Source organism: Electrophorus electricus, chromosome 8, assembly GCF_013358815.1.
Source record: "Electrophorus electricus isolate fEleEle1 chromosome 8, fEleEle1.pri, whole genome shotgun sequence".
Classification (NCBI taxonomy): domain Eukaryota; kingdom Metazoa; phylum Chordata; class Actinopteri; order Gymnotiformes; family Gymnotidae; genus Electrophorus; species Electrophorus electricus.
Window position 1 is genome coordinate 11,999,353 of NC_049542.1, and position 15,770 is coordinate 12,015,122.

Consider the following 15,770-nt stretch of genomic DNA (forward strand, 5'->3'; position numbering starts at 1 on the left):
CCAACCAGCCAGATATGAGAGAGGATAGGTAAAAAAGAAAAAAAAGCAGGCGGTAGTCTGAACCGGGGCGGAGCGGACGGAAAATGACGTTTTGAGGCATGCGCGCTGTGGGCAGGACGTGTTCAAGCCCAAGGGAGCACATGTGGTAACCCGTCTACCATGTTCAGGTTGTAGGAATAAGCTTCGTACCAGTAAACAACAGGACTCAGCCCTGATTGAGGTTATGGAAAATGACTGTAATAGCATGATTATTTAAACTTTAAAGGGGAATGCCACGCATGTCAACGTAAATCTATGACCATATTTACCATTAGACCATCAGGTAGGTTTGTGCAGTAGAAAGAAAACGGAGTGCCCGTCATACTTGGTTAAGGAAAACATCCTTAAGCATAATAATTTTAAGGGAACAAAAAATAATGAACACTTATATGACCTTTTCTAACAACAACAAAAAACCTGTCTCGTATTGCCACTATCAGTTCTTAAGAATAAATATAAGTTGTCCAGTCGTATTAAGAAAATAAGGATGAACTACAGTACCTAAGACTTGGACTAATAGAAAAATTGAATGTACTTTAAGGCAACGATTGACATGAAAACAACACTGACATGGGGATCCTGAAATCAAGATCCCTTATACTAGAGGGCCATTTTTCCTTCATGCCCCAGTACAATCAAGAAAATCAGAGAACCAGATTTGAAATATTTGCTTGCACATTGCCTAGTTAGTCCTGTGCAGTGTAAAACATTTGTTGTTTTGCTAAAGACAAGAAAAAAAAAATACGATTTTAAATCTGTTAAGCCACAAAACTTCTGAGGATGAATCATATACATATCATATATTAGGCTATAACTTTAATTGGTCAAAATGATTAAAATTTTATTTTTTTTTCTTGTAATTTGACAGGTTGTGAAACAATGGCTGAAGAAAATAAATAGAGAATAATGATTGTTCATTAATTATACTTCTAGAAATAAAAATTCTAAAAATACTTTGATTCATAGACATGAGCCAATGAACCTCTATCTTGATAAATAATTAAAACAATAAATCAATAAATTAATCAACAACAAAAAAGTCCCCAAATCCTCTAATATTAAATCATCATCATTATCATCATCATCATCATCAATCTTAACTTCCATTTTCAAACCATGATATATACAATGAAATACATTTGTTTAAATGCTTTTCATTCTACTTTCCCATGACCCCCCACCCCCAATTTATTCTAAACATATTTGAAAATGTAAAATCTAACTACAGTCTGACTGTAATGGACAACGACGGGTCATTTTCGACCCTCCCCTACCCCAACCCACCCGTGTCCTCAATATGTCTCTGCTCTCTGCTCACCTAGACATCTCAAGTGGTCTTCTCTTCCAGGTTCCATGGCTACATGGTGCATGCCTGCTCTCAGATTGGTGGCTCAAGGCAACCTCCCAAGGATGCATTTACCCTTGCTAACATACCCTTGATGGTTTGCATGAATGAGTTTAAATAACTTAAGATTTTTTTTAAAGGCAAAAAAAAAAATGTCCTTCAATGATACTCCTTCTCATGGACCAAATAAATTTCTATATACACATAACTGGTGCTTAGTAGTCCGCTGTAAGCACAAACTAAATAACCCCAACTAATCCCCACCCCATGTCTTGTGGTCATGAGATATTTGTGTTGGTCCCACTTTATGTGCAGAGTGTTGCTGTGTTGGTCCAAGGCTAGAAGAAGCCTTGCACACCTCCTCCCCAACACACATACCCACACACACACTTTCAAACAGTGTGCATCAAACAAGTGTGCAACTCTGTGACATTGCATTGACAGTGTTTTAGCCAGTGACTAGCTGCAAATATTGGTCATACATATACTGTATACTGATGAAGTTGTAAATGAACTTTTTTTTTTTTTTGAAGCATTGTGCAGTAGGTTGATTAATCTGTTAAATGTATATATTTGTTTCAGTGTTCTTTGTTTCAGGTATTTGAAATGAGCTGTTGGTCCCATAATTGGCAGCTTATTTTTTGTTGTTGTTTTTGACTCTCTCTTCATACATGCTTCTTCTGTCCTCTTTACACCTGAGAGAGAGGGGGGGTGGGGGGGAGAGAAAACGAGAGAAAGAAAATATTCAGGTCATTTGAAATGACTCTTCACCTGGACAGGGAGACAGATGTGGTGTGAGGCAGGGCATTTTAGCAGTGATCTTACACTTTCAATACTTCATGCAGTTTAAAGAGTATGCCAGTGAATGGGTGTATGGTCAAATGTGTGTTCAGTGTTAGTGACTGATTCTAGTGGGAAATATTTCTGGCAGGCAAACAAATTTCCAACATGCACCATAGGAATTCTGGGCCAGATGTTACAACTTATGAAATCTGCTTAACTCAGTAATGTGTTGTGTGAACTTTGTATCATAAACTGAGTGCCTATATGAACCTTATGAGGAAAGCACAGTTGTGGGTTCCTTTTTACCACTACAAAACCCAGAATTCCTACAGAGGAATGCTGTTCTTTGGTCAGCACAATGCGTCACTTATGTCACCATAACAATCACAAACTGTCACCTCAAATCTCATGTGAGAGGTTTGAGAGATAGTGGATGAATCGCTCCATCATTCTCTCTGTCTCTCTTCCTCATACATGCGCAGACACACACTCGCACACGCACGCACACACGCGCACGCACACACACATACACACAAAACACACACAAAGCTCATTCATTATCGTACTTATTGCACAAAACAGCATACCCACTAGCACAAACTTTCTCATAATCAAATACAACCACACTGTAGCCCCCACAGTCACAGTAACTAAAACACCACCAGAGTACGTATGGGAGTAGTAGTAAGAAATAGTCATGACCAAACAAAACACAGAGGAGACTGATCAAAAACAAAAGCCACCCAAACACTAGATTATTAAAATAGCTGCTAGAGTGCTTTAATAGCTTTTAATTGCTTTGATTTGCTGCATTAACTATTTTAGAGTTACAATCCAATAAATCTTCAGGATGTAGTGTCAGTTATTGATCAGTATTTATAAAACAAAAGAGAAAGTCACAACGCACCAAACACAGTCCATGGTCACCACGGTAACCTGCCATGCACTCTCAGCATGGAGGATAGAGGACAAAGGGCCAAAAACAAAACTGCTAATGGCAACCATCACAGGCAGGAATATCGCCACAGCAACCAACACAGGCCAATTAACTTACAACAAACGCTGTGAGAGGAAGGGGGAGCTTTATTGGTTGCTAGGCCACCATAGCCATAGCGACGTGGTCTCCGAGTTATGATTGGACGGGGCAGCCTTTGGTGTGGATGAGGTTTTGTTTGTTTGTTTGTTTGTTTGTTTTCAGGAGAATGAACAATGACACAGCACAAAAACAATAAATGAAAAGTAAAAATCAATGAACTGATTATTGTCCAAATTCTCTTTCACTTTAATTAGGCATTTCTTTCAAAAATTATGTGTAATCTGCAATCATTTAGCCAAAAACAATGCATTTACCTAAGTTAAAATATAACTGCAAACTTTTCAATAATCTACAGTTTTTTATAGGTTATAAAGGTAGCAGTGCATTACCAAAACTGAGGGCCAAATTCACTTTAAACATTGTAAATATATTCAACCCTGTGCACTAGAGCTGGACTAATAACTGCCCTCTCCTTCCTCCTCCTCTTGGGCTCACCTGGTCAGCTCAGTATGGGCGGTTAGCATCTTTCGGCCTCTTCAGTTGCACTTTGAGCCTTTTCATGCCGATCTGAAAGCCGTTCATGGCCTGGATGGCCGTCTGAGCACTGGCCGGGTTGTCGAAGCTCACAAAGCCTGCAAAATTGAAGCAACACAGCCAAAAACTATGAGGCGAAGCACACAGACCCTCTGCACCAGCGACAGAATAAGTTTCTCATAATTTTTCAGCACTTTTATATCTTACCCCTCAGGCATTCTTTCTGAATACCTATCTGGCGCTTAATGTCCTTTCTGAATATGTCTCGGACTCACCAAAGCATTTGCTCTGATTGGTCGCGCGGTCGACAAACACCTTAGCTGAGATGACATTGCCGAAAGGGAGGAACATCTGCAGCATCTCAGAGTCAGTGAACTCCTGAGGCAGATGATAGATGAAGATATTGCAGCCCTCTGGCCCTGGGCAAGAAGAAGCAGAAGAAGAAACAAAGAAGAATAAGAACAAGAGGGAAAGATGAAGGAGAAGAAGGAAGAGGACAAGAAGGTTTGCTATGATTCCAAATAACAGAGTAGATGTAATTATACTGTGGTGTCATTTTTTGTTAGCTTTTTTTTTTTCATTTCACGATATACAGCAACTAACGCTGCAGTAAGACCATCGAGCATGTTGTAAGAAGGAGATAAAAATACTTCTGGTTCAAAATGAAACAGCAAGTAACTCAAAAATGATAAATGTGGTTCCAGAATGTAGTGGCAAAAGGAAGTCACTGGTACCTTCTCGCTGCTGCAGCTGCTGTGGTTGCTGGGGTTGCTGAGCGACCAGGGTGGGCTGATGTGGGAATGGCTGACCAACCAATCCATAAGCAGCAGGATACGTGGCTGTCGGCGAAGTCATGATGGCAAGCATTACACAATTGTTTGCTCAAGAGGTTAGCCTTTCAAAATTCAACCAAATTCCACTAAATTAATAATACATTTCATTAAATTCTGCTGAAATTCTGCAAAACCGAGGAAAAGTGAATGTCAGAGTGCATTGTTTTCGCATATCTGTTGCTGAGAGCCTGAATGCAGGGAGCTGTGGGAATTGACTGAACGCCTCACCAGTGTAATGCTGCATGCCAGTGTATGCCTGCTGCAGAGGGTCCAGCGCAGGACTTTGAGCTGAAGCAAAGTGGGAAAGACCAGGAAATTAGGAGGAGGAGGGGAAGGAGAAGGAGTAGAATGAGTGAACAGAAAAGGGAGTTCATGTAAGGAATGACAGAGCGGTGGCAATATGGTAGACTAAGGTAGAAATTTTACATGAATGAATTTTAAAGTCACATAATGCATCATTGATTATTTAATGAAAAAGCTACTTAGACGTTAAAATGTGCATAGAATACTGTGGGTGGCATTTCACCTTGATATGGGTGGACTCCATTGGTGTAGAGAGTTTCAGAGGCTGACTGTCCACTGGGTGGAGCAGGCACAGGTGGGTAACTGTTGAGTGCGATTGGGGGAGGCAGAGCAGGCACAGGTGTGGCAGCAATGGCTGGAGGAGTGCTTGTACCTTTAGCAGAAAACACACACCAACACACACACAGACACACACACACCAACACACACACACCAACACACATACACCAACACACACACACAAAGGCACATCTTAGATCTAGGAAAATCAGTTAAAATCAAACTAGAGAAAATGTCTTTTGATCAGAGTATTTCAACTTGCAACTACTATAAAAGGTGAATAAATCCATAATTTAATTACTGCTGTAGTTAGGCTTGTTAAAGATTTTCTTCTCAACCAGAATCAAGACCCCTTGTGAAGGGAGGAGTCACAACTTTACAGCTGGTGGAAGGGGCATGGTTACCTGAGGATGGGGTGATTGACGTGATGGGTGTGGCGATGATGCTGCTGGGGTTGAGGGCGGCCAGCTGCTGCATCTGCACAGCTGCAACCGTTGCCACGGGAGACAGGTAGGCGGATTGTGCCACCAAGGCCTGCTGCTGGGCAAGCTGGAGAAGTGAAGAGCAGAGAGACTCAGCCACGCCCCATTTGAAGACCAGAGAGACTCAGCCATGGCCCATTTCCATGGTGTCTAGAAGCCTGTTTTTAATTCCCTGAGTCAGGCTTATGGTGTAGTAATGCATCAAGACCCCTTGGTTGCTATTTTCACCAGAAAATACCAGAAGGCCCACAAATGTTTTAAAAAATGTTGTGGCCTTCGCCTGCTTGCTCATTGTTTTTTCTTGCTTAACTGGAAGCATACGCAAAACATTTCCTGTGTTAGGCAGCTGAAGGATGTCATGTTTCATTTGAAATTAGAAATGTTCACTCTGAGAGGGAGGGCTCCAAAAGCATAAAAAAGAACATAAACAAAAAAGAAAGCCTCAGTCACTCTGCCTCACTCCAGGAGCTCAGCATGGTTGTTATGGTGCACAACCAGGCTACATATTGTCCTTGCGGGGTGGTGGTGGTACAATCTGGAGTTAGCACTCGCTGCTCCTGAGCTGCCATTTATAATTTACAGGACAAGATCAGTGTTGTCCAAGTGTACGTGCTCTCTGCTGTTACACCACAGTACGGAGGACAATGTTACACTACAATAGATGAGAGGGCGAAGTTTCAGTACAGTAGATTGGCAGATGGTGTTACATTACAATAGGTTGTACTGTAAAAAGGCAAGATAAGTATATATCACTGAACTATTGGCAGGCATTTTAAGGTGTGAGTATAGTACAAAGTTGTACTATATGTTTGTTTGTAAAGTATTAGTGGGTGAGAAGTTTAGTAAATACTGCCTCTTTGTAGGGGTAAGATGTAAGTTTTTAGTATGGTTTTAGGCCTCTGTGTACAGTTGTAAGGTGTTAGTTACGACTCTGTGTAGGGAGGTGTGTGTGGTAGTAGACTATTACTCACTGCCTGTGTGTAAGCGTTGTAGGCCCCCAGGTGGAGGCTCATGGGGCTGATGACGCCCAGCTGAGAGGCAACCTGCTGCATGCGCCTGATGCCTCGCTCCTTCTCTGTGTCTGCAAACTTCACCACTAGACTGGAAGAAGCACCCTGCAGGAAGGGGAGAGAGAGCAAGAGAGAGAGAGGCAGGGGGGTATATCAGCATCAGTGTCATGAAGCAGAAAACTGAGACTGAGTACTGGTGGGTTTCCTGAATGTACTCAGCATCATGGTGTAAATGTATGACGTATGAAATGAGAGCAAGTATACATGTGGACAAGATTTTTAAATAGATCTCAAACTGTGGTGAGACTTGTTTTATACACTATATTACCAAAAGTATTCACTCACCCATCCAAATAATTGAATTCAGGTGTTCCCATTACTTCCATGGCCACAAGTGTATAAAACCAAGCACCTAGGCATGCAGAATGCTTCTACAAACATTTGTGAATGAATGGGTCGCTCTCAGGAGCTCAGTGAATTCCAGCATGGTACTGTGATAGGATGCCACCTGTGCAACAAGTCCAGTCGTGAAATTTCCTCGATACTAAATATTCCACAGTCAACTGTCAGTGATATTATAACAAAGTGGAAGCAAATGGGAACGACAGCAACTCAGCCACAAAGTAGTAGGCCACGTAAAATGACAGAGTGGGGTTGGCGGATGCTGAGGCGCATAGTGCGTAGACGGTGCCAACTTTCTGCACAGTCAATCGCTACAGACCTGCAAACTTCATGTAGTGAGCTTCATTGAACGAGTTTCCATGGCCAAGCAACTGCATCCAAGCCTTACATAACCAAGCACAATGCAAAGTGTCAGATGCAGTGGTGTAAAGCACGCCGCCACTGGAATCTAGAGCAGTGGAGATGTGTTCTTTGGAGTGACGAATTACGCTTCTCCATCTGGCAATCCGATGGACGAGTCTGGTGGTTGCCAGGAGAATGGTGCTTGTCTGACGGCATTGTGCCAAGTGTAAAATTTGGTGGAGTGGGGGGGATTATAGTGTGGGGTTGTTTTTCAAGAGTTGGGCTCTGCCCCTTAGTTCCAGTGAAAGAAACCATTAATGCTTCAGCATACCAAGAAATTTTGGACAATTTCATGCTCCCGACTTTGTGGAATAGTTTAGGGATGGCCCCATCCTGCTCCAACATGACTCTGCACCAGTGCACAATGCAAGTTCCATAAAGACATGGATGAGTAAGTTTGGTGTCGCAGAACTTGACTGGCCTGCACAGAGTCCTGACCTCAACCCGATAGAACACCTTTGGGATTAATTATAGCAGAGACTGCGAGCCAGGCCTTCTCGTCCAACATCGGTGTCTGACTTCACAAATGCGCTTCTGGAAGAATGGTCAAACATTCCGATAAACACACTCCTAAACCTTGTGGAAAACCTTCCCAGAAGAGTTGAAGCTGTTATAGCTACAAATGATGGGCCGACATCATAATAAACCCTATGGATTAAGACTGGGATGTCACTCAAGTCCATATGCGTGCAAAGGCAGATGAGTGAATACTTTTGGCAATATAGTGTATGTGTTATATCCCTTTTTTCCCCATTTATTTTCTTTTTTTTTTTTTCCTGTGCTTGTTGATAAAGTATCCACTGTTTTACTGTACAAGTCCTTCTACATTGTTTTTGGTGTCTCCGCAAGACGGCCGGTATTACACAAATGTACACATTCTAGCTGAGTGGTGTATCAGAAAAGTGTTTGCCCTGTCATTGGGAGTTTGCTGGTTTGAGTCCCAGAGATTCTGGGAGCTCAACAGAGCATTTTGGCACTGCTGTCTGGGTGGGAGGGATGGCATTACTCTGCTCCCTGTCATTCACTGTGACACTAGCCAGCTGTGGATATCTGTGTGTTTGTGCTTGCTGACGAGGGCAGTTAGAGCTTTTATCTCAGTACATTGGACTGCCTTCTGCACAGAATGCAGTTTCAGCGGTTTGAAAAGGTGCCTTGTCATGTGTCTACATGTCACAGTTGGTTAACTAGCTTGTGGGTGAAAATTGGTGACTAAAAAAAATGGAAAACATAATTTACCTATTAGCATGTGTGTATGTGAGAAAGCAAGAGACAGAGAGAGAGAGAGAGAGAGAAAGAGACAGGCTAACTGACGGGAAGAGTGCGGCTGCCGTGGAGTGCGCTGATGGCTGCTTGAGCTTCTGCGTTGCTCTGGTATTTCACAAAAGCACAACCTGCAACACACAAAAACACATTCTGATCACATCGCCCACTGGCTCATTGGACTGCTACCTTTAACTGTGGTCTTCATTTCACAGATCACGCTGGAATGGTGACAGCAATGTCTGAACCCTCACAAGCTCACCCTCACATAGACTGATCCTGCAAGCCTTCTGATGCAAGGACTGCTCTGCTGGATAAGGATGGGTTACTGGCTCTGTTATTGTCCTACCTCCTGGGAGTATTATCTCACTCTCGTTCTCTTGTGTGTGTGTGTGTGTGTGTGTGTGTGTGTGTGTGTGTGTGTGTGTGTGTGTGTGTGTGTGTGTGTGTGAGAGAGCGAGAAAGAGAGAGAGAGAGAAACGAGGATAAAGTATGTTTCAAGGAATCTGCAGTGCTCAAGAGGAAAATAAATTAATAAGCCTTTAATGTCACTTGTCTATTCAATTATAAAAACATGCCTACACGTTTCAGACATTGCAACCTTCATCAGTTTCCATAAATCTCATAAAAAACAGGTAACAGCTGAGGGTTATTTTTTAGATAAATGAGTCATCGGCCATAGTTTGGGTCAGTTATTTCATTAGTACAGTTGGGGAGCAGTACTGCTTATGGTGTATATCATTATGGTAATGAAAAAGTGTTCATTGTTGGGAACTTTCATCACCAGCATCTCAGTGTTCTTGGCTCATGCTACTGAGGTGCATATTGACCTTAATTCTACAGCTCTAAATGGCCTTGATGCACTCTGGGTATTTTCCATACACCTCCCATTCCATTATGTAATTAGTTAACCTCTCAAAAATCCTCTACTGAGAAAATGTCTGCTTCATGCATGTCTTCACACCTTGTCATGGTTGCAGCTTTTAAAAGTTGCATCACACAATGTGACAAAATTATTCAACTCAGGAAAATCTTCTGGTAGAGGTCCTGGCACAGATAACATCTATGCACAGCACCTTGCACCTTGTTCTTACACAACAAGGAACAATACAAGAACAAAGAGGTGTTGCATTAGGATGGTCCAACCACAGCATGGCCTGTCACAGCTCTGGCCTGCGCTGTATTCACCTGTGATGCCATGAGCAGTCAGGATCTGAACAGTGAGCCTTTACCACAACCTATGGAAACTACCTAGAGCAGAAGTATGCTAATGATTTACCAAAGTGACCACATCATCCCTTCCAGTGACATGCACAGTTAACTTCTGTGCACACACCGCCATCAGATCATTAGTCAAGATGGCTACTAAGTGAATAGCAGCAAAGTAGTAAAGCCAGGCTGATTTAGTAAGTACATTTGGTTATTGTTTGAAAAACAAAACAATCAAACAAATAAGCAAGAAATCTACAATAGATGGGTCATGTTGTGTCGGCCATGTTGACCTTTGCTGGTGCCATCTGGCCCTCTGAGCACGGTGCACTCCTCGATGCTCCCAAACGGCTCAAACATCTTCCGCACGTCAGCGTCCGACTGCTGCTTCCCCAGCATCCCCACAAACAGCTTCCTATCTGGAGGGAGCGAAAGAGAGAGCGAGGGGAGAGTCTATCAATCCCAGCACTCAACACTGCTGTTGTAGGCATACAGTGACAGCACATGCTCGTATCCACATTCGGACGATGCAGGTTAACGGCAGTGCCTATTTTGTCCACCAGAGTGCAGTATTTACCTTTTTCTAACAAGGCACAGTTATTGTGTGCACGAAACTAATTACAGAATGTGGCCTGTGTTGGACATGGACAAACTAAAATAACGGTGTTTTCAACAGCAGACTGAAAATTGTTTTTATGTATGCTCCAACAGCATGAAACTTAACCAGAGTGGTAAAAAGTGGTAAAAAGTTTTAAGTGAGCAAGAAAGTGAGTGCTTGGAGAAACCCGAAGTGTTTTCAATGTGTGCGAGGCTGAGAAAGTTTTACCTCCACGACCCTCACTGTCTGCTGGCTTCACCTGAATGGGCCGGTTCATCTGGAACACACAGAATTCAAATGTCATCATCCTCATCTCTCTCCCTCAGAGACTGTGTTTTTGTATGCATGTGTGTGTCTGTGCTGCTGTACAAACACAGGCTGAAAACACACTGAAAACGCACGAGATGATGTTTTGCTCCACCCATCTGTCTCCATATCCCCGTTCCAAAGAACAGCTAGCTGGCCTTCCACCACACCCGCTATGCTCTACTTCTTCTTTCTTGTTACTCCCCTATCTTTTCTCCCCCGAGATCCTAAAGACTCTTTTGCCTACCTTGCAGGCCGCTCTTGCACACATCTTATCAAAAAGAGAGACCGAGAATCAAAGAAACACTGTCTCACTCACTCTCACTCGCTCACTCTCCCATCCCCCTACTCTCGCTCTCTTATTCAGATGACAGCAGGAAAAAGCACCTACGCGAGATTAAGAGAGTGACTGGATTAAGCATGCAAGCCATCTGATCTGTTTTAGAGTCCTTCGCCAGATTAAAATGGTGAGGGATTCAGGACTCACCAACAAGAGGATGAAAAGGACCATAAAAGGAAAGAGAGAGATAGAGAAAGAAGAAAGCAAGAGAAGAAAAGGAGAAGAAAGTGGTAAAAGAGGAATGAGGTAAGACAGCAATGGGGATAGAGCAAAATATGGCAAGAGAGTAGGAGGGTAAAAGAGAAGGAATATAAGAGGAGGGTGATAAAGGAGGAAGGGGTTAAGAGAGCAGGGGGACGAGAGAGGGAGGGGTAAGAGAGGAGTGGGTGAGCGAAGAGGGTGATAAGGGAGTAGGAAATTTTTGATAACAACTGTGGTTGGCAAGAATACCATCTGAATTTAAACTGCAAAGGCCTTTTTTGCTTTCCTAAAAATGTCTATTTCTTTGCATATTGGCTGGCCTGTGAAGTAGTCCAAATTAAAATAAACACTGCCGCAGAAAGTTTTATTCTACATTACATTACATTACATCATATTATCATGTAGGCCTCTCCATCTTTTTGGGTTCTAAAAAAATGAAATCAGTATAGAGAGGAGAGGAGAGGAGAGGAGTAGAGGCATTTTTGAGTCATTCACTTTGCTTATCCATTGATCTCACTCACACACACACACACAAACACAAACACACACAATTCATATATAAAAAACATTCATACACTGATTGAAAAAAAAACCCTAAAAAACATCAAAATTATTAGCCCATTATCTAACAAACACATACACACAGGCACAGACAAGCCCAGGAGTATTTATCATTTTTACTAATGAAGGAGTTTGCATCTATACTTCTGCATTGTAATGGTTCATCATGCCCAACATGTCAAAGTCTCCATGGGTGTCAGCCTCAGTTCTTGAATATCCTTCCCCTGCCAGTCAAAGTGCTTTGAGGCGATGGCAATGACAGCGCAATACCCTCATGCACAGTAATTCTTACTGAGCCCCTTCCCTTAGAAGTTCAGGCCATTTGGAATGGCGTTTTATCTCCTGACCTATTTGGGCGTTGACGCAGAATTCCGGATGGGTGCTGGTTAAATGACTGGTCGTATGTGCACAGAGAAATAATACCTTTCATCTTAAGCAGAGCCATGGACTATAAAGGATTTCTCCTCACCACAGATCCTGGCCTGGGCCTTTATCGCATTTAATTCTTGCCTCTCTAAAGTTGCCATTTTTTACCCTTCTTCATGGAATAATATGCAGTTACCTTTTTGCGATGGGTGAAACAGTGTGTGGGCTTTACTGTTCTGTGGGTCATCATGAATAAGAGGCTATCCACTGAGAAAATACAACTATAATGGCTGCCACGCTCATCGTCAATGAGAGGTCCTCTTTTAAAAAAATAACAGCCATTCTGCCTCATTCACAGGTCATCTGGAGAGCTGCTTTATGTAAGTCTTTTGTACACTTGGCTAGCTCCTGAGATGATGTGGGTGAGAGAAATAGATAAAGGGTTTGGGAGAAAAGAGAGAGAGAAAGGGGAGTGGGAGTATGGCAAAAGTATACAAAGAAGATGAGAGCAAACGAGAGCAGAAGAGAGAGCAGGAGAGCATGAGAGAGAGAAAGAGCAAAAGAGAGAGCGCGTTATGGCACTGCCACTTCAGGTCGGCACGGCAACCAGACTGCTGTCGCCATGACAACACAGAGCAGAGCTTTCGAGCAGGTAAACAAGGTTGCCCTGGACCACAGGGGGAGGAATAGAGGTAGGGGCAGAAAGAGAGAGAGAGATGGATAAGAGAGTGAGTGAGAGGAGGATAAATCACAGATGGAAGGAAACAAGGTGAGAGAAGGAAGAGGAAACACTGAATAAGTGAGTGATTAGAGGATGAAAGGACAACACACAGAAGTAAGACTTTTTGGCTGAGAAAGGAGAGGGAGAGGGAGAGGGAGAAAGAGAGAGAGAGAGGTGGAGAGAACTAACTGCTCTTTTTGCCAAAGCAACAGATTCACTTTGCCTATTTTAAATAAACCGAATAGGCTCAAGTGAACACACACACCACCAACCCCACATTTTTCCAAAGTGTAAGTGGAATATACGAACACACAGTCTCTACTCTTACTCAATAAAGATCCACAAGCCACCACCTGCACAAGTGTTCTCACACAAAAAGCAGAAGAGTTACAGAGGGCATAATATTAAATGACAGCTTCCAGCTTTATTACTCTGTTAGTAGGCATGCACACATACTCATGTATATTCAGTGACATTACCAATAAACATGTACACACATTCACACAGATAAACACACACACAAAGACTTAACCTATCCTATGTCCTACATCTGGGGATTTCACTGGGATTATAGGATATTAAATCCATAGATTATTCAATCAAATCACAGTACTTTCCCCTGCCCAATGGTTTATTCGCATGCGTGCACACACACACACGCACACGCACACGCACACACACACACACACACACGCACACACACACACACCTTGCAAAGGCTCCGTGCCAAATAGTGACACACACTTTATGGCTTCATTTACAGCCACCTTGGTCCACATAGAACAAATAGAAATGCCACATTACACAAATGTAATACAATGATTTCACAAGGACACATGCACATAAACACTGCTAAAAGCAATATACCTACAATATACCTTCACTGTAGGCAAGTTAGGTACACACAAGGGGCATGTGGAGAGACACACACCCCATGCAACAGTCTGACATTTTGAGTGCACAGCAAGCAGGCAGCCATTCTAAAGGGCAGCAAGAACAAAGCAGAACAACACACACTGAAGCCTTGCAGATACATTCCCTGATTCAACTGCATATGTTAACTGCTCTTATGACCCATGTACAGTTGTGTGTGTGTGTTTCTGTGTTTTTGTGGTGTTACTTGCAACGATCTGTATATTCATGCTGATTTGGGAGTAGTGCGCATGTGTGTGTCTAAGTGTACGCATGTGTTTGTCTACACAAAAGCCCCATTCTCACTCTCAGCCTGCTTCCTCCACCCAATCACCATGCGGCACCGGTCATTGCATCGCTCCCGTTCCATAGCAACCCAGCATCCCTCATCCCAGCCGTCTCCTGGCAACAGGACCTGCGACCATAATCAACCTGCCACCCCACCCCCAATGGCTCTCTCTCTTTCTCTCCAGTCCTCTTTCTGTGTGTATGGTGCTCTCTTTTCCTGCCTTTTCAACTGGCACAAACAAAGACAGAAACATGCCAGTCTGCACATATATTCCCTGTGACAGGCTACACATCCACTGAGCGTTAGTTATTTTAAACATAAGCCCAAGATTAGAGACAACCTAAGAGGACAGGCCCTTTGTCTCTTATAAAAAAATATGCATATGTGTATACATATGCGTGCGCGCGCGTGTGCACACACACACACACACACACACACACACACACACACACACACACACACACACACACACACACACACACACACAATCTGCACAATATGGACCAAGTACAGCATCACATTGTCATGCCTTGTCACATTCAAAATCCAGAACTGCACGCATATCACTGAACAGTTGTCAGATGGTATGGATGTGGTCCATTAAAATGTTCATTAAATGGGAACACTGGAGATTAAAATATGTGAAGTCACAATGCACATATTCACAAAAAGATCTAGGAAACAATAATTGTTGGATACACTTTTTACTATGGAATGCCAGTTCACAACATTTCAGTTACACTTTTCAATCTAAACAATGTTCAATGTTTCCAATATATTTTGCAACATTCACAACAGAGTTAATGGAAGGGACACTGTCCTGAATATGTTGCTCTTGCGGCACAAAGCACCAAATTCCATAAGGCACTTTGCAAACTGGGGCTGATCACCAGCCTGAAATCAACTAGTCGTTCTCAGTTGCTGTCTATCACTGACAGTCAGTGACAGAGATAATGGTGCAAGAATAAATAAAGTGCTTAACGTGTATGCTCAGTTGGCTGAGTTGAACGTGTATGCTCAGTTGGCTGAGTTTACAAGTTTAGGAGCGAAAAAGAAAGACACATCTGAGGATGCTCCCTTTTCAGTCCTGGGATGATTTGTCTAAAGTATAAACACCCAAAAGTGTGGCCCAAATGCACCAATCGGACCGAACGCAGAATGTGATGTCACAAGAGGGCTTCCTGCTTCTGTTTAGAGTCCTTTAAGCCCACCAGTGCATTTAGCCCATCTTACAGCATTGCTTTGAGACTTCAGTTGGCATTATTGTGTTACTGTGGCAGAATGTCACTTTTGTCTACATCTTTTGGCTAGATGGTTAATGTTCAGTGTGAGCATTAAACAAACCAGGACTAAATGTGTCAATGTATCATTTTCTGTATTGGTCTGGACCAAGTAAAGTGAGCTACACCAAAAAAAAAAAAAAAAAAATTAAAAAAAAAAAAAAAAAAAAAAAAATATATATATATATATATATATATATATATATATATATATATATATATATATATATATAAACTAAAAAAAGAGCCCAATATACAGAAGCTCAGAGAATTACATTT

At 42.4% G+C, this 15,770-nt stretch overlaps 1 protein-coding gene across 2 annotated transcripts in view; it reads right to left on the reverse strand.

Moving 5' to 3' along the window:
• Positions 1 to 1,899: 1,899 nt before the first annotated feature.
• The window catches only part of celf3a (cugbp, Elav-like family member 3a), a 58,902-nt gene continuing 45,031 nt past the window's right edge, over positions 1,900 to 15,770 (reverse strand). Inside the window, exons 1-12 of one of the 2 annotated variants that reach the window (XM_027002266.2) lie at positions 11,213 to 11,325; positions 10,744 to 10,792; positions 10,211 to 10,336; positions 8,760 to 8,839; positions 6,606 to 6,749; positions 5,557 to 5,701; positions 5,097 to 5,246; positions 4,799 to 4,858; positions 4,472 to 4,576; positions 4,013 to 4,156; positions 3,699 to 3,835; positions 1,900 to 2,079 (exon numbers count right to left, since the gene is read on the reverse strand). In XM_027002266.2, the coding sequence (XP_026858067.1) occupies positions 3,708 to 3,835; positions 4,013 to 4,156; positions 4,472 to 4,576; positions 4,799 to 4,858; positions 5,097 to 5,246; positions 5,557 to 5,701; positions 6,606 to 6,749; positions 8,760 to 8,839; positions 10,211 to 10,336; positions 10,744 to 10,792 (1,131 nt within the window). In that variant the 5' untranslated portion in view covers positions 11,213 to 11,325 and the 3' untranslated portion in view covers positions 1,900 to 2,079; positions 3,699 to 3,707. Of the gene's footprint in view, positions 2,080 to 3,698; positions 3,836 to 4,012; positions 4,157 to 4,471; positions 4,577 to 4,798; positions 4,859 to 5,096; positions 5,247 to 5,556; positions 5,702 to 6,605; positions 6,750 to 8,759; positions 8,840 to 10,210; positions 10,337 to 10,743; positions 10,793 to 11,212; positions 11,326 to 15,770 lie in introns of those variants that run through there. The other variant, XM_035528799.1, reaches the window with a different exon arrangement.